This window comes from Hesperophylax consimilis, chromosome 24 (genome assembly GCF_061612785.1).
Source record: "Hesperophylax consimilis isolate HC1 chromosome 24, BYU_Hcon_1.0, whole genome shotgun sequence".
Taxonomy (NCBI): Eukaryota; Metazoa; Arthropoda; class Insecta; order Trichoptera; family Limnephilidae; genus Hesperophylax; species Hesperophylax consimilis.
Window position 1 is genome coordinate 22,187,826 of NC_142859.1, and position 19,411 is coordinate 22,207,236.

The 19,411-nt window shown below is 33.7% G+C and overlaps 1 protein-coding gene across 1 annotated transcript in view; it reads left to right on the forward strand.

Moving 5' to 3' along the window:
- The window catches only part of dmrt99B (doublesex-Mab related 99B), a 63,545-nt gene extending 44,707 nt beyond the window's left edge, over positions 1–18,838 (forward strand). Inside the window, exon 4 of the mRNA XM_089646297.1 lies at positions 17,859–18,838. Coding sequence (XP_089502423.1) covers positions 17,859–18,838 — 980 coding nt within the window. The remainder of the gene's footprint in view (positions 1–17,858) is intronic.
- Positions 18,839–19,411: the final 573 nt, after the last annotated feature.

Below are 19,411 nucleotides of genomic sequence, written 5' to 3' on the forward strand. Positions count from 1 at the left end.
TTTAAAGTAATATAAAGTATATTTGCGGCATGTACCTCTTAGTATCCCCCTGATGTAAGACCACTATTCAGAAATGAAACATTGCTTGTAATGGCTTCGGCCGTGTTTGGTGACCAGATTTGAATAGCCAGGTAATCCTCCACCTCCCTCTCACCCATCTCCTTTTCCTCTACACTACCCTTCAGCCTCACAACATACCGCAGTTAGCGATGCCATAGACTCACTGGCTCCAGAGGGTTGGGATTCTTGTGCGGTATTCACATAAAAAATAGCCATTCTAGTAACAGGTTAAGTTATTAGGTACGTAAAAAATATGTTTTTGTGCCATGAAATAATTTATGATAAAAAAATATTTTTAACTTCTTCAAATTATTCGTAATCCAATTAAAAACGGGATTTATCGAATTAACTTAACCCTTAACGAATGAATGGATAGAATCCTGATAAACTTTTATTAAAATACCAATGTTTTATCACGATGTCGTCATTATATAGACTTCATGGTCAAAGATGAGACATCCATGGGTTTTCCAATAAGACGTGTTATTTTGAATAGCCCGCTATTTCGGTAGATGTTACTTTTGAAGCTGTTATTTTTTGACATTTGACAAGTAGAAACTACGCCATTAATAAATATGGAACGATATACGCTTCAACGCTGTATTGAAATTATTAAAATTCACATGAGTGAATCAAATGTAAATCATCTTGAGTGATGAGGCCCATTTCCACCTCGGTGGCTTCGTCAACAAGCAAAATTGTCGCATCTGGGGCTCGGAAAATCCAAGAATTATTGTTGAAAAACCTCTCTATTCTCAAAGTATGACAGTTTGGTGCGGTTTATGGTCCGGCGGAGTCATTGGACCTTACTTTTTCGAAAATGAGACTGGAGCAACAGTTACGGTGAATGGATTGCGCTATCGAAAGATGATTAATGATTTTTTATAGCCGAAATTGGATGGTATTGATTTAGACAACGTTAATTTTCAAGACTGCGCTACGTGCCACACAAACAACGAAACCATTGATCTTTTACGGGAAAAGTTTCTTTGAATATAAAAATAACACCTCTTATTGGAAAACCCGTACATTAAACAAATGCAGGTGCGTGAACACGTTTTCCGGTATATTATTAATGTACTCAAATTTATTAGGAAAAGGCATGCTTTCCCATTTTAATAAATCAGCCATTTTCATTTTTATCCCTGCGATTTGTAGTGCAGGAACCAATTTAATTTGAATGTTAAACTCAATACGTAGATACCTAAGCGATGTAATTAATCTCGAACGAAACCGGATAGTAAACCTTTACAAAACCAGTCTATTTACAAGTATGCAAAATTCAAACAATAGATTACATCAATGTATGATACAAGTATGTAAATGAAAGGCCAAAATATTTGATCGTGTTCACAATACGACAAGGGTCGAACCGACAAGACAATAACATTTAGCGACAATATACTCCCCAGTATTACTGTCACCTGGGTAATTCGATCATAATTCAATTAATGTGTCCCAGTAACAAAATCCCGGTGACAATATAACAGTGACAATGCAACAATGCTAAAGACTGCATAATAAGGTATTAATTTCTGGTTCAACATAGTACTAAATGCAAACGTATACTAAAGACAGTGTGCAAAACAGTACCAAACAGAAATGTATATTATATAGCGAGTAATAGTAATAAAACTCCAGCAATACAATATCGCTCTTTGTGCGAATAACGTATTTGTTACCTTGATAATAAGGGTGTTGAGAGTTTATTAAAAATATTCTCCCTATGCACTACTATGCAGGGGTGGACTTATATGGTTCTCAAAGTTTTATCTTGGCAAATCATTATTAAACTTATCACTTTCAAATTTGATTTAAAACGTTCAGTGCTAGAACGTATTCGATATTTGATAATAATCGAAAATATTGGGGGAGAAGTTTTGGTTTCAGAGGGCTTGTTTCACTGTATTTCATAAATATAAAAAAACACAAAAAATATTTCAAAAAACACTTTGTTGCTTGAAAATAAATATATGGAAAAAAATCACTGTCACCGGTTTCAGTTGCACTCAACCTTCTTCAAGACAATTGAAATATAAATTCAAATGATTATGGTGATCGGATAGATTCAGTTACTAACTCAATATTATATTGTTTAGACCCGAGCGGTTAACCCAAGGTTCGTAGAAAATGTACTTAACTTACTTTATCTACAAAAATTGGGGTTAACCAAAAAAATACAAGAATCCATATAAAAATATTAACATTTTAAGAATAACCTCACAATATTTTAAATACTCCTTCAAATAATTCGTAATCCATTTAAAAGCGAGATTCCATCCCTTTATCGAATGAATTTATATGTTTAGTTAGAAACTTTCAGTAAACGAACACGAATGGCATTTTGTTATTGCAATATCCGAACACGTGTTCATTAAAATGATAGTATTTTCGCATTTCGTCATGGTATATCATCAGCGCAAACGCAAGTGCATGAACATGGGTCAATGTTTTATGAATGTACTATAAGTTTATTAGGAAATGGTCTTAAATCCCGTTTTTAACAAGATTTTAATAAAACAGTTAAACTCATTTGTTTCGTGCAAGAATCCGATGCATTTTTCTCTTGAATACCAACCGGTTTTTAAACTGGTAAGTTAATGAAAAAAAAAACAATTCAAACATAGACATATGAATATTAGTAGACCTGCCCTAAGTGATTAAAAGCGTATTATCCCCACTCCCCATACCGGTTCCATTGGAGCCGGCTGTGCTCGCGTATGGCCTCAAGTGAAATTTGAAAACGTGACGTCATCATTCTTGTGCGAACTATGGTCCAGGCATCATCGGTTCATTTTACGAAATAACACGGCAAAATGTTGACTTGTACTATGAAAACTTTTAAAAATAGATTTGAAAAAAAGAATAAACCCAATTGTCGTATTACATTCCATATATAAGCATTATTTTACTTTATTTTAAGCATATTCACATCGTATAATATAGATCAGTTTTAGAAACATATACTATCACATCGAGAAACGTCTGGACGCGAAACACAAAGCTGGTTGGTTGCTGGGAAGTAAATTATGAACATTTATAAAAGTGTCTTAACTAAATACTTAAACGAAATATTTGACTCTGAAAATAGAACAGAATTTTTTTGCCGAATTTGGACTTTGCAAATTTGTTCATAACGTGGCGAGTAATTTGCGCTCCCATGTAAAAATGTCTATTCATTCAAAAGCAGATTTTACTTTTAAGAAGTAAATGGTGATATTATAATGCGAGATGCCTATTTACTGTCAGATTGATTTATTGACGAATCACAGTCAGCTTCACTCCCTTCGTTCTTCAACAGTTGATTTTACCTCTCGCCATTATCTTCTCGTCTAATAATTCCTATGTCTGTGAATTCAAAGCATATTAACAATGATAAAAATAAAACATTTTGTAAAGTTTGGGAACCGTTTCTGGTCCCTTCAGTCAGCTTCGTAACGCGATACTTTTATTTGATTACGCAGAATCAAACATTGTTCCCGGAGTATATTTTGTAGCGAGCACAAAAAAAAACTGAAATGCACACGACCCTCGGGCCTTCATTGTTATGAGCCTGAATGATTAGGCTTCACTCAACTTGACACAATATAATTATTTGATACCTTATACTTTGAGAAGGTAGCTTAGGTTGGGTAGTTCCTCGATTCATAATATGGTTGTTAGCAGTAGCGTTTCATGACTTTTAAGTTAGCTAGAATACTCAAATTGAAAAATATGACTGTTTTGATGTTATTGTAGCACATGATGAGGTGTTTAAAAAATTAAAAAATACAGTGTGTGGCAAGCCTACGCACGACGAAAGTGAAACTTTTAGTATTCTTCTCTCTCTCTTTTCATTTCAGTCTCTCTTTTTTTCTGTCTATTGACATATTTATAAGTAGCATGTGATAAAAAAAATTAAAAGTTATAAAAATATGGGATTCGAACCCGGGTCCTGCATAACGAGTGTCGAACGCTCTGCCTCTAGACCGCGGTTATTACGTATTCGACCAAAATATCATATAGTCAAAATATCTAAAAGTCGCAGCACGAGAGCATTTTATCACTTTAAAAAAAATGATTATTAAAAAAATTACAAAAAAAAAAAAAATTAGTTAAAGCGGGGATCGAACCTCGGTTCTTCACGACGACAATCGGGCGCTTTGCCTCTAGACCGCGAAGCTGAGTTCGGAGAGCGACCGAAAGTAGGTATATAATATTGGCTAGGCTCCTATAGCGAAATGATCACGGTTTTTGATGACGGTCATGAGTTGGTTTTACTCCGGTCCTCGAAATTGCATAACGCCCGTAAAGAAGTTTCACTTCAAAAATTAAAGTAATATCTCAAAAGAGTCCCAACTGCTTCACCGTCTGAAGCTAGTGAGACTATAGCATAAAAAATTGGGTGTTTTGTGAGGTTGAAGGTAGCAGGGATGAAAAGTTGATGACTAATGGGAGGGTGGGAAAGTTCAGATTTCAAATAATTATAAGCAATAATTAGTCGCCTGAAATATCAATACAAATTAAAAATATCTTCCGAGTAATAATAAATGCCGCCAACGGGAATTGAACCCGTACCTTCTGATGTACGGTCAGGTGCTCTGAACCGCTGAATTTGCAAACCGCCAAATAATTCAATATATACTAGTACCCCAATTAACAATTACTGCTTATTATATTTTTTTCTGTAAACAACCAACTTTATTTTTGTAGGAAAGGCTTTGTAAGTGCTATATTTCCCACTAGATGGCGTCGAGACATATTATATCTACATTTGTTGGTGAAATATTTTGACATGTCAAATATCGTTATTTTTTTTAATGATAAACTATTGTTTATAAGACAACATCAATAAAGTCGTATTTTTCAATCTTAGAACAGTCAAAAGTCACGAGCCACCACTGGTAATAGAAGGATATATACGTTCAACAGCTTTCTCAGCAAGTTTTTAATTGCACATTAAAAAAATGCTTCTTGGAATATTAAGTACTCGAAGTGAATATATTTTCAGGTTTATAACTACGTTTAACTAGCTAAATTTACCGGAAATTGTAGGTAGTGAAGATGAATCTCAGTAACACCCTTGTGAAAGACCTCCATTCAGAAACTGCTAGAAATTGCAAATGCCGTGCTTAGTGACTAGGTCTGAATAGACAAGTAATGCCGAACTTCCCTTTCCTCGTCTTGGTTCTCTCCCTCCAGCCTCACAACATAACCCAACTTGGAGATGCGTCAGTATCACTGACTCCGAACAGCTGAGAGCAATTGGGACTCTTGTGCGATATTTTGTCATATAAATTAATACTTACATCACATCAGGCCTTCGATGTTAATAATGTTTAGAGCTTACGTACTGAAAAACACAGTAGATTTGTCAAAACCTTCCAGAAAACTGAACAATATAACACCCCAATTCTCAGTAAATTTTGTGGTAAATAGGGGTTGTTTTAAAAAAAAATTATTTCCATATGAATTCAAATCAAGGAAGCGGTCATCCGATATGCGAGTGTAAAGAAATTATTGTAAAAAAACTGTTTCAATGGGGTGTTGTGTTTTACGTTTTGAAAATATGTAGTTTTTTATTGTAAATATTTTTTGTGGAATGTTTTGTTGAAATATAATAATTGATGTTTTGGGTAATACAATAAATCGATAAATTTAGATTCTTTGTGGTGTATAGCTTTTTGTATTCAAAATCAATGCTTTTAAAAGAAATATTAAGCATATTGTTGTTATTTATTTTGTCGACGTTTTTTCCAAAGCTGTTAATCCATTTATGCGAGCTCAATCAAACTTCACAGTAAACATAAAAAAAGGTTTATTCTCGGCTTCCAAAATATACCAACGATTCGCTTAAGGCGATGCACTACGTCGTGTAGTATTTTAAATCGAGCCGCTATCAATAACAGCCCTTACGTAGATTGCGATAAGGTTTAAATTCTCGCTTAACACCATCCGCCCGTTTTATGCAAGAAAAAAAAAGGCCGAAAAGTGCCCTTTATTTTATTTTGTGGATGTTCAGGGATAAATATTGATTTTTTTCCGATTATTTTATAAATAACTTAATTTTCCACATTATCAAATAAAATCATAGCTGAAAATGGGTTCGTAAGTAGGAGATTTTGAACTTTAAAGCAGTTTTCGTAGGCCTTATACATTATTTTTTTCTGGGCTTATTAAAAAACTTATCTAAAAAATACTATATTATTTCAAAGGCCAAGATGTATTCTACCGGCAGTATTTAATTAAAGCATCTGAAACATTTCTAGACGACAAAATTTTCAAACCAAAAACACATGATTTTGCATTACTACGTAGTGCATCGCCCTAATCTTCCTACTTGGGAATAACAATGTCATTGTCTAATATAAAAAAATATATTTTGCTATAATTATGAAGGACTAATTTACAGCCTCCTAAATTGTATGGGATTTTAGAAATAAAAATGGATTTTTTTTTTTTTTCTATAATCAAAAAATTTACATTTAGTTAATTTAAAAAATAAATTTTTTGAAGGCTCCCATACAAGTTAGGAGGATGATTTGATCAAGTGTCCCGGCTTTGTGATCTAGGAGGTTTTGATTAAACACGGGAACCGTATGCATTTGTCTACACGGTTACTCCAGGCTATTCCAGGGACATACCTGGGATAATCTTTTACTAAACCGATTCTTGAAATAGGTAAAGTTCTCGACTACGAATTCGGACGTCAAGAGTCAAAGAGTCATCAAGGCATGCGCAAGAAAATTTTATTTATTTGATTTGTGTTGTTTCGCAATTAATAAATAAAAAAATAATACGAAATGTCTTTTCCGCACGTTACAGAATAGAAAACACTCTCAGTATCACCCTTGTAAAAAACAAAACACTATTCATGGTTGAAATGTTTCTTAAATAGTGTTTTTGTTCTCTCACCAGCTCCAAATGATTTAGGAGCAGTCACATTAATAAACAAATTGAAAATGTTTTAAAACGAAAATCGAATTATTTGAATTATAATAAACGACAGTTTTGTGAAAATCTGAATGCAAATAACTTTGAATTAATTTTTGGTTGTTTCTACTTCCTGGTATGTTTTAGCCGTATGTAATTTCTATTTATCATTTGCTTTTCCTAGGCGTGCTGCTGACTGTAATATTGATATTACGAATCGTACCAACTACCAGCGCGAGCAGACAGAATTAGCAATTGACTCAGACAATGATGAAGTTACCACAAAGTCCAACCCTTCCCAACTCTATGAATTGGTTATTGTTTTTGTCTTTCATTGTGCCGGCGCTGAGTTATGACTCCCGGGCTTGTGTTAATTGTAATTTATCGTCGGGACTGAATTGCCCCGAATAAGCAGAGGCTGATGCGCGCGGCTCACTGCTGAGGACGTAGTGGCAATTTATTGTCGCGGCCACAAAGGCTTGCCGGCATTCATCACAGGAAGAACAAAGTGTTGGGTGTTGGGTTTGGGAAAGGGATCCTTTCAACGGGACTGGCTGCCCAGCTTCTGCCAATGCTCCGGTAGCGCCGTAGAGGCGTAGACACCTATCGGCGTAGAGGTGTAGAGGCGTAGAAGTTGATATGGCATTTACAAATATGTTCGTTTCAGTGATAGGAGTCACAGTTTAATATTCTAGTAGTTCTATGAACAGTGGAACTCGCGTCCAAAAATGTATGTGTCCAATTGTATCTTGTTTAAGAGTACAGTTTTTATCAGTCGGGGTGCTTTTAGAATCATTTTTTTAAAGTAGTTTGTCGACGTGAGAACCGATTAAAGGACCCATCTGGTCCTTAAATAGTTATTCCTGGTGTGAATAATATAGTGGATGCATCAGATTTTTTGAAAATGCAAAATCAATCAACTATGTGGTCAAAGTTGGCCACCTAGCCAAAGTAAGGCTTGCAAAAATAAAGTGGAAACGAAATGGTTTCGTTTCCGAAACGTACAAATAAATTTAAAGACTGATTTGCCTGCCTAGCTCCTTCAGCAAAATGGGCATCTTCAAGACCCATGTTCACTCCTTCCTTTACTCAAAAAGACCCTCCACACAGCATTCTTAAATATGATATTGGCAGAGAAGGAAATTATTTTTGTATGGGCCTCCTGTGTGGAGTTAATGTCAAATTTTTTTTATACATGTGAATATATATATGAATGCGATTGAAACAAGAAAGATAGATGTGTTTGAAATTCAATCATAAAATACATCCATCATTGTCTACTCCAGCAGTGAAATTAAGTAATGGTTAGTTAGTCTATTATTTGTTTTAGCGTGGCGGTATTCAATGACCCTTCCTATTAAAGGGCAATTAATCAGGAGGTTCCGCAAACCACCCTTCATAAGACTCCCTCAAGGGCATTATTACAGGGCCATTCGCAAATATTTAAACACGCTACCCCTGCTACCTTTACACCCTTATTAACCGGATTGGGGTGAGATTGATAAATCAGATGGAAAATTTTTTGATTCGACAATTTTGAAAAGTGGAAAGCAACACGAAATCTACGAATCAAGTAATGCAGATTAAAGATAACAAAATATTCTTATCATTTCTCCTGCGTGCAATATTGTATATTTCCTTTTTCATACCATTTGGGGCAAAGTCGATTTGTAAGAATATTTATAGAACTAAGGTATCCTATTATTGTTGCCAATATTGTTCTAGTTTAGCTGCAGTAATTTAAAAAAAAACAGTAACTTCGCATAATATTGATTATTCCGATTTGACAGCTGGCAACGCTCTTGCGTTCTGGTGCAATAAAATTTTTTTATCAAACACTACAACCATTTTGACACTGACAATTCATGGTGGAATCCCATTATAATGATATATATTTACACACGAGTGTTAGACTCTCGTAAAGGTAATTATGTTTGATAATAGTTTGAAATATGTTCTTATTATGTAAATTTAAATAATTATATTGATGTTAAAAATAAAAAAATGTTTCAATATATCAAAAAAAATACATTCATAAGTGGTTGAGTTAAAACAGGACTTCGCTATGCTTAATAAATAATTCAGCATGAAAGGTAATACTGACCACGTACGATGATAATTGTTTCACCAGTAAATATTCTCCGTTTCCAAAAGTTACAAATAGTTCACTAATAAACGTAATTAAATATTGTAAATCATGCATAACGCTATAACTTCGACATGAAAATTTTGTCTCAATTACCTACCTTTGATTTTCATGCTTTAAATTAAAATATGTATAGGATTCAGACTGCATAGTATAAAGTCAAAAATTATGCTGACGTCAGTGGTAAGCTGGTTACCACGTCATCTTTCCGATATGAAGAGAAATGACAACACGTTGATTAATATTGAATATGTTTAAAAGAATAATATCAACTATTTAAGGCGGTGCACTACGTCGTGTAATATTTTAAATCGAGCCGTTATCAATAACATCCCTTACGTAGATGGAGATAAGGTTAAAATTCCCGCTTAACACCATCCGCCTGTTTTGATTTATGCATTAAAAAACATGGCCAAAAAGTGCCTTTTATTTAATTTTGTGGATGTTCAGGAATAAATATTTAATTTTTTTCCGATCATTTTATAAATAACTTAATTTTCCACATTATACAATAAAATCATAACCAAAAATGGGTTCGTAAGTAGGAGATTTTGAACTTTAAATCAGTTTTCATAGGCCTTATACATTATTTTTTTCTGGGCTTATAAAAAGCCTTATCTAAAAAATACTCGATTATTTCAAAGGCCAAGATGTATTCTACTCGCAGTATTTAATTGAAGCATCTGAAATATTTCTAGGTGACCAAATTTTCAAACCAAAAACACATGATTTTGCATTACTACGTAGTGCATCATAAGAACTGAATTAGATGAGCTAAAACTACGCCTTATACAGAGTGTTAAGGGAATGTACTTAAAAAAAAACATTACAACTTTCATCGGAGACCAAAAAGTCATATTACATTTTTTACTCCAAACAATGTCAGAAATCACTGGTTAAAGTAATTATAGTACGTTCCTTAACACTGCGTATAGTAAAAATCCCTCATCCCGCTACTACTATTGACGAGTTTTGTCCTCCGTTTAACTGTAATATTGTGTCATAGATCTCGTTCAAACTCCATCTCCCTCGGTTGAACTCAGCGTAGTAAACGGTCTTGGGAAATCCACTGGTCATCTCCCAGTGATTTATATAATTAACCGTATAAGTGAAACTTCAGTTAGAATTATTTGGTATACGCAGCAATAGTGCATGTCCCCGTTACACGTGTATTTACCTCCTCAGATGTGGAAATGATTTGAGATTTCACGGCCAATAGCAGTGTAACAGTGATTTATTTTACGCAACCTCTTTCTTTAGCCAACGTTTCAAACAGCATTGCTGTGTCCGTCATCAGTCATGCTGCATCACGGATATGTACTGATGATGTACACTGTGATGCTGTTCGGAACTAAAAGAAGAAGGTAGCGTAACACGGCAAAATACCCCAAAAGTAAAGTAATTTATTAAAATATGCCCTTTTTAAATAATGAGAAATGTGATATTATCACAGAAAATAAATAACAGTAGAATATAAGTCTACTGGGAATCACTTTTACATCCACAAAACGAACATTTACTTTACTCATGTACTATTTCACGGGGTATCTTTAACTCTGGGGTGGAGTTCACCCCCGGCGCGATTTTAAAAAGCGTTAAACAAAAGTCAAGCCCTTTTTTAAACGGAGACTCCGCAGGATACCAATTAGAATAAAACGCTTAATGGAAGTCTTTTCGACGACTTTGTAAAAAAAGCGCGCGACGGGATAACTACTGTTGTAAATCTGACTGTAAAAATTACCAACCGACTAATCATTTTAGTACGCCGATTAAACTATTATGTACCTCCATGAATTTTATGTATGCGAGAGGCGAGAAAAAATCATTTATATTGTTATTATTTTAAACTAATTGTAACCCGTGGAAGTCACGTAAAAATATAGAAGATTTAAAATAAAATATATTAAAATTTGATTTCGTTAAAACAGGTATCTCACGGAAATAACCCACGCACATACAGAGACTTGAATTTATTACGTTTGATGATATTCTTTTGGGTGATGATATTCCTTGTAGATTCCTACCTACAATATATAGAACTAGAAATAATGTGCATATCGTAATAACACTTGAATGTCTTACGCACATATAAATACCCGAATTTAGTACGTTTGATGATATTCCTTACAGATTATAGAACTAGACTACCTACAATTTATAGAACTAGAAATAATATGCGTATAGTAATAACACTTGAATAACTTACGCACATAGATACCTGAATTAAATACATTTGATGATATTCTTTTGGGTGATGATATCTCTTATATATTCCTACTTAAAATTTATAGAACTAAAAATAATGTGCATATCGTAATAACACTTGAAAAATATATTCTAATAAAACATGAGATAATGCAGAGAAAAATTAAATTGACCCTGAAAGTACATAAACAAAGAATATGCTATTCAACTGTTGACAATCCAGTTTAGACTATGGGAAAGATATTGAAATATAATAATATACGCTCTGACAATCACAATGCCCCCTTGCCCCGGCCCGGCCCGTCCTCCACTGCCGCACTGCCGCCACTGGCGAGGGCCCATACAACACCCGCCATACAATATTGCCGGTACAATGACCATTGTTAGCGGGAACACAGTGGCGGCGCGGCGGGGGCTCGGGAGATTAAATTAATAATTATGTATTGCTGTCAAGTTTGAATTGCGACTGCGGAATTTGCGGTATTGGGGAGTGTTCAGTGTTTGAACTTTAATTTACTAATTCAAATGAATAATACGGAATATTTTTACATGTGCTTGCCTAAATGCTATTAAGCTTTCACAAAAACTACTAAGTTTGTTATATATGAATGTAGATGAAGTAATGAGTATATAAATGAGTTTGGCGTTACATCCTCACTTCTTAAGCATTTCGGTTGGTTAGGTATTTAATTACGATGATTTCTGGCGTCAAGAAATTTGTACAACTTTTCACTATAAATGTCTAGGTTAAATGAAATTGTATTACGTCGCAACGCAATTACCATCATGAGATATACAGGGTGTCCGGAAACTCGCAGTACAAGCGGGAAACTGGTGAATCTACATCACATTTGGAGTCGATTTTGTAGTATATATTTTTTTGATTTGAGCTTTCGTTATCGAGTAAATCGAGTTAGAAGTTGATTTTTTTTTTTTTTTTTTTTTTTTTAATCAAATTCTTATAAATTATTACTGAAGATCAAAGTACCCAACTAATTAAAACTATTTGAAAGTAAAACAAATGAAGAAACTCGGATTTGAAGCATTATTTTGAAATCACCCTTCATTTAACCCGGTGTAATCATAAAATATTTCTGCTCTTCAGGGTTAAAACATCTGTTGTTCAACCCTAAACAACAGAAAAAACTTTAACCCTAAAATAGCCGAAAAATATATATATATATTTTTTTTTTTGTGAAAATGCTCAAAACAAAAAACTCTATATTTTTTTGGGTTCCCAATGTGGTGTAGATTCTCCAGTTTCCCGCTTGTACTACGAGTTTCCGGACACCGTGTATAGCTTTGATTTCTTATTTTAACTGTTAAGAAATAATACAAGTGGACATAGCTTAAAAATGTTCAATTAAGAAAATTTCTTCGAAATAAGTTTTAAAAATATGTGAAAATAGCATTATTATTAACAAACACATGTAATTGATTAATTAATTAAGCTTCCGGTTGCAGCTTGAACACCCCTGTCATGTTAATTCTCGCACAACAGCCACGGTCCAAAACCCATTGAAACTTTGCGCCTTCAAAATTCCAACTGGCATATCTCCGTCCCTGTTCCACTCGCACACATGCCCATGCCAATAATGCCTCTTCCATCTCTTTCTAATGAATGTTGTTTTTTAAATGCAGATACTGTCACTCTAGTTGTTTTTTCAGGGGTTTTGAAATTCAAATATCCAAATAGATTATATATGGAAAAAATATAGTCAAAATTATGTTTTCAATTATTTTGTAAAGCTCTAGAACAAATATTAAAATATTTCCGGTTACATCAAAAAAACCCACCATGCATAACAAAAGCAATCCCGGAACATTTTAGCAAGTAGAAAATTTTTATTTTGTTTATCTACTATCTGTTTAAATATTTTTCTATGTTTTATTTTTGCATGTTGTGGAAATTAGCTATTGAATTGTATGTCTATGGTTGTAACCACAGACATAGGAATTAATAGACGAGAAGATAATGGCGAGGGGTAAAATCAACTGTTGAAGAAGGAAGGGGGTTAAGCTGACTGTGATTCGTCAATAAATCAATCTGACAGTAAATAGGCATCTCGCATTATAATATCACCATTTAGTTCTTAAAAGTAAAATCTGCTTTTGAATGAATAGACATTTTTACATGGGAGCGCAAATTATTCGCCACGTTATGAACTAATTTGCGAAGTCCAAATTCGGCAAAGTAAATTTCTTCTGTTTGCAGAGTCGTAGTTAGTTTCAGAGTATTTAGTTAAGACACTTTTACAAATGTTTCATAATTTACTTACCCCAGTAAACAACGATGAGCACACTTGAGAATCGCTACATTGTGATGTGATAGTATATGTTTCTAAAACTGATCCATATAATACGGTGTGAATAAGCTTAAAATAAAGTAAAATAATGCTTACTTATGGAATGTAATACGACAGTTGGGTTTATTCTCTTTTTCACATCTATTTTTACAAGTTTTCATATCACAAGTCAACATTTTGCCGTGTTATTTCGTAAAATGAACCGATGATGCCTCGACCATAGTTCGCACAAGAATGATGACGTCACGTTTTCAAATTTCACTTGAGCCATACGCGAGCCCAGCCGGCTCCAATGGAACCGGTATGGGGAGTGGGGATAATACGCTTTTAATCACTTAGGGCAGGTCTACTAATATTCATATGTCTATGGTTGTAACCTAATTGTGGTTATTATTATTTTCTATGTAGGCATAAGACGAACGGCTGTTCATCTTAAATGTTGATTTGAGGTCAAAACACTTGCCCAAACTGAAAATTTCTTCTTTTAATGAAAAAAATTAGCAAATATCTAGTACGGATATGTGTTTCTTTAGTTATTTCTCTTTTGAATTGTAAACTATAGGCCATTTAAACAAATCGATTTTTCACAATTTCTGTTGTAACTTATGCACTTATTTGTGAGTTAATGATAATTATGAAAATATATCTTTCCCCTGCTCTACTCTGTAAAATTATAAAAATTTAAAAAAATATATATGTAAATCATTTAAAAAAAGGTTTTTGACGCTATAAATTCAAATTACAAACAGCATATTTACGTTGGAATGCATATAAATATAAATTTAGACCCAAAAAACACTTTTTATATGGTGATAATTTTTTTTTATATTTCATTATATTTACACAGTAGGTTGGGTTTGATTTTTTTATAATTAATTATCGTTAACTCACAAAAACAATTTTTATATTATTAACTATCTTTACAATCAAAAACATTTTTTTTATTATTAATTACCGTTAACTCACAAAGTTGATTGTAATCAAAAGGCCCAAAATTATATTTTGTAGGATTAAAGCTCTTAATGTATGAATGTATGGTTCTCAATTTTCCAAATACCATAAAAAGGTAATGTACACTTCAAGGCATTTTTACAACTGAAAATGAAACAACCAAACTCGTTTAAATGCTCTGGTAAAGTCCAAAAATGTATTCTAATTGCAGTATTTAAACGGAGAAAACTTCATGATAAATAATTATTGCTAATTTATTAAAAACCTCTTCAAATCATTCGCATTCCTGTTGAAAACAGGATTATATTCCATTAACGAATGAATTGATAGGTATCCTGATAAAATTTTAGTAAAATACCAATGTTTTTGTTACGATGTCCGACCACATGTTCATAAAAAAAGATCTTTTTAATTTCGTCATGATGTATTATCAAGACAAACGCAGGTGGATGAACATGTTTTCCTTTATTATTATTTTTTTTTAACATTTTATCAGTAAGTGGCTTGCACTCCCATTTTTAACAAGATTACCAATAATTTTAAGATGTTGTTTTATAAATCAGTATTACTCATTTTCCCCGTGTAATTAAATAATCTTTACATAATGTTCTCGGTGATCAAATTTTCAATCCGATAACGAATCCAACATTGAACAATAAAACTCGAAAAAATAATTTTAATTATTTTTTTTGCAGAAATCGAATTAAAATCAAATTTTCTTGCTCCGCCACTGTATTAATTTAACCGGTTGTCTAATTTTATTTTTGCCGTTTGTCATTGGAAAGTTACGTTAAAAGGGGGTTGGTAGTACGCGATACCCTCAGGGCCCCTAGTAAGCGCTATGGAAGGCTGGGCATAATGCAACGCTTTCATTGGTGCGCTCAGACATCAGTGAATAAATAATACGCCATTGTACATCGCGGGGCATATTTAATTCTTATTATTTATTTTATTTTTACCTGGTAGGCATTATGCAATGATAAAACCATTCGTTGGCCATGATGGCATATTCAAATGACATGAATGGATTTTAAACTCCGGTGTTATAAAAAAATAAATAGCTTTGTTTGAGGCTGAAGTTCAAACAGAATTTGGTTTTATTTGTTTGTTTGCTGTGGTAGAGAATAATGATTGACATAATTTATAATTTACATGAAAAATCCAACTTTGTGTCAACAACAACAGGAAAAGAACATTTTCAACGAGAACTTTTAGCAAAGCAAGTTTTATGTTTAGTTTATCTTGAAATTTGATAAATATTAAGTGTATATTTTGCCTATATTAAGTCCACTTCAGTAAAATTCTCCCGTCAGAAACAAACATTATTACTGTTAATGTACAAGCTAATCCAGCAATTTTGTTGAACTACAACACTCTTTTAAATGCTGAGATTGTCGGAGAAAAGAAATTTCACCAACTTGGTATTTCTACATAAAATTCTAAATTATTTATTTATTTATTTATTTATAGAATACATGATAATACAATAATACATTTTCTTACATGTGATACATTAAATCACCACACTAGGCGACTGCCTGTCTCGTGGCGACCAATGGTATATAGTTAATATGTGACGTCTAGTGTTAACATATGAATTAAATATTTATACATGTTTAAAGTGTGAAAGATTATGTATTATGTATTTGATATTCTAGAGTTGCTTGCAATTATTAACCTTTCGGATTCAGATTTCAGTTCAGAAATTCTGGGAATAACTACCATGTTAATGGGTATCTTCAATTTATCAATAAGCAAATACAAAATATTGTTACTGAGGCAATTCAGTTATGTATTATACATAGAGGCTGCTATGAATTAGTTTCCCGACCTTGTAATATATGAGGTTTTGGTTTAGACTCCTAAAAAGTTAGTTAATAAATAAATCAAATAAATAAAAAATACTTACTTTTACGCAAATTTGAGGAAATTGATGCACCACAATGGAATATAATAAGTAGGTATTTTTTTGTGCAAGATCATCTGAAGAGTTTTTTAAAGCTAGAAAATATATTAAAGCATTAATTAAATTAGTTGAAACCGACAGATTTTTTTCATTACTTCAAAATCATTACATGCATCGTAAATTTTTCAGAAACTTTTCAAAAAAACTATAAAATATGTATATAAATGAATCGTACAAAAATGAATGTTTATTTTGATAAAAGTAGACAAACAAGATATTTACTTTTATTTTTTGGAATAACTTAATAAGTAAAAGCTCAAATTGTTTAATGAAGACAATATTAGCGATTTCTAAACGAAAATCTGAAACAAAAAAATCAGAAAAAGATCAAATCTATGACTCGAACCAAGGAGTATTTTTAAAGATATATACTCTTTAAAAATAACTTTGTCTAAACATCGAACATCTTACCGCTGGCATTTCTGGAATCTGGTAACAAAGTTTTGAAATTTTCTTTGATGCAAAGCACAATGTTTGCCTTTAGTTTGGATATAGTTATTGGTTTATTCTCAACAAGACTTTCGAGATAACCCCATTAATACAAAATAAAGAGGTGTCAAGTCTGTGCTGCTGGAAGGCCATGGGATTTTTCCTCTTTGTGATATAAGTTTTTAGGGAATATGTCCTTTACCAGCGGTATAGTATCGTACGACTCTCGAAAAATCATGAAAAATTCCAAGAATCAAGATTTTGGGTGCCGCTGACCGTACGGTTCCACGCAGAAGGGATATCAAAAGTGCAAAAGCTTATGACGGACCCTGTACCTAATTATATTTTTTTACTCGTCAGAAGTACAACCTACAGTACAATATTTCATAATAAAACAGCGAGGGTATAGCATAATTTTGCTTTGATTTCGATTTCCTTTTACGAAGTTTTCCAAGTGCTTTTTGCGTGAAGCAGGAAAATTGATCCTTACACTTCAAACCGTGTTCTTTGGATAAATGTTATGATGGGAAACTTACTGTCTTACCAGTGTACATGGAGAAAAATGAGTATTGCTGATTTATTAAAATCCTGTTGAAGACGGGATAGAATACCGTTTCCTAATAAACTTTTAGTACATTCATAATATATCCGAAAACGTGTTCATGCACCAACGTTTGTACTGATAATACACAATAACGAAATACGAAAATTTTATGCCACGCTTTTTCGTGTACCTTTTTTAATGATGTTTTTGACAGAGTGGCTAACTTTACCTAGGTATCTTAATAATATGTGTATTTATCAAGTCCACTTACTTACAACTTCCGATTTACGTACATAACTAAACCACCCATGCTAATATTATTGTTCTTCTTTGTTTCAGTGCAAAAGCGGCCCCGCATCACAGGGCCCTTGTGTCCCACAGACCAGGAAGGGGGCGCCTCCCCAGCCCTCTCACCCCCAAGCCCCCGCGCCACCTCCCCCAACACAGACCATGAGCTCAATGTGGAGGAAGAAGAAGATGATAACTCCAACCAGAGTTCCGTCGGGGCACCTGAAAACCTGTCCCTCAAGGAAAGCAGACCTCAACAATACGAAGACATACGCATCAAACACGAACAGACCAACGAGAAATGGCCCCAGATTGATGACTCGAGATATATCACATCATCAAGCCCTCAAAACAATAAATACTCACATCAGATCCAAAATCTTACATGTCCAAGAGACGAGCAAGATAACAGAAAAACAGCTAGAGGTCTCAGTTCTTCGAGCGATACCCCAGAGCTAGTACCACAACAATCTACCATAATTGACAGTGATCATAGTTCTCCAAACAGAAGCGATCTTATCAACGAGTCGCAATTGGACAGTTCTTTTGAAAGTGGGAAGATATCTCCTCAATACAGCACGAGCCCTGGTAACAGATCTCCAGTAGACGTCTTGATGAGAGTGTTCCCGGGAAGAAGACGATCAGAAATTGAGAACATCCTATCAAAATGTAAAGGAGATGTTGTTTTGGCTATGGAAGCAATGTTGAGTGGAAGTGCAGTCAGCAATTTCATGAATAACCATCTTGGTTACGCCATGACTCAAGATTCCCCACCATATTCTTTGTCTGGGTATCAGGCAAAGTCTGCGTTTTCTCCGTTGGGTGGACAGAATATGAAATTTTCTCCTTCCAGAAGGTTCTTAACTCCTCCGTATTCCGGAACTGGATATCTCCCAACAGTGATCAGACCTCCTGCAGAATATCTTGCTGGTTTTCTCCCTCCGACACCAGAGATGATGGCTAGACGAGCGAGAGCTTCTCCTCCATCTCCCAGATCTGATCATGCAAATGCCGACGGATATTCAGACTGAATTAAAAGATACATTTCAAGAGGCGCAGAACAGAATTATAAATAACCCATGTAAATAATATTTAATCTCGTGTTGACGAAAGAAATGGATGAAAATTGTGTGACTTGTTCGAAGTTTAGATTTGACGTGCATTCAATCAGAAAGACACAACAAATAGCGAAATTGAAAGACATATTAAATAATTCCTTCAGGTTCTAAGTTCTTTTTGTACGGAAAGGAAGAAGAGGAAGTTCTGGGAAAGAAAAAGTTTTGAGGGGTGAGTAGGAATCTGGTGGTCAGTGTGTCAAGGAGTGACCGACCAGAGATGGCAAAGTTCATCCAAGTTTACAGCAAAATTACCAATTCAGACGTTCAGAAAAGCTTTTGAAAATAAATAGTTCAGCCTTATAAAAAACATATTTTCCGGAAAAACCGGCATACCAAAAAATGTGGACTTGGCCATCTTTTTATTAGGTATTCCACTTATTCTTTAGCTAAGATAATAATTAAAAGTAGATAAAAAATTTGTACAGTTTCAAAACATGATGTAAGTACCTACCTACTTTAAAAGTTTCCAATTATACCTAATATTTC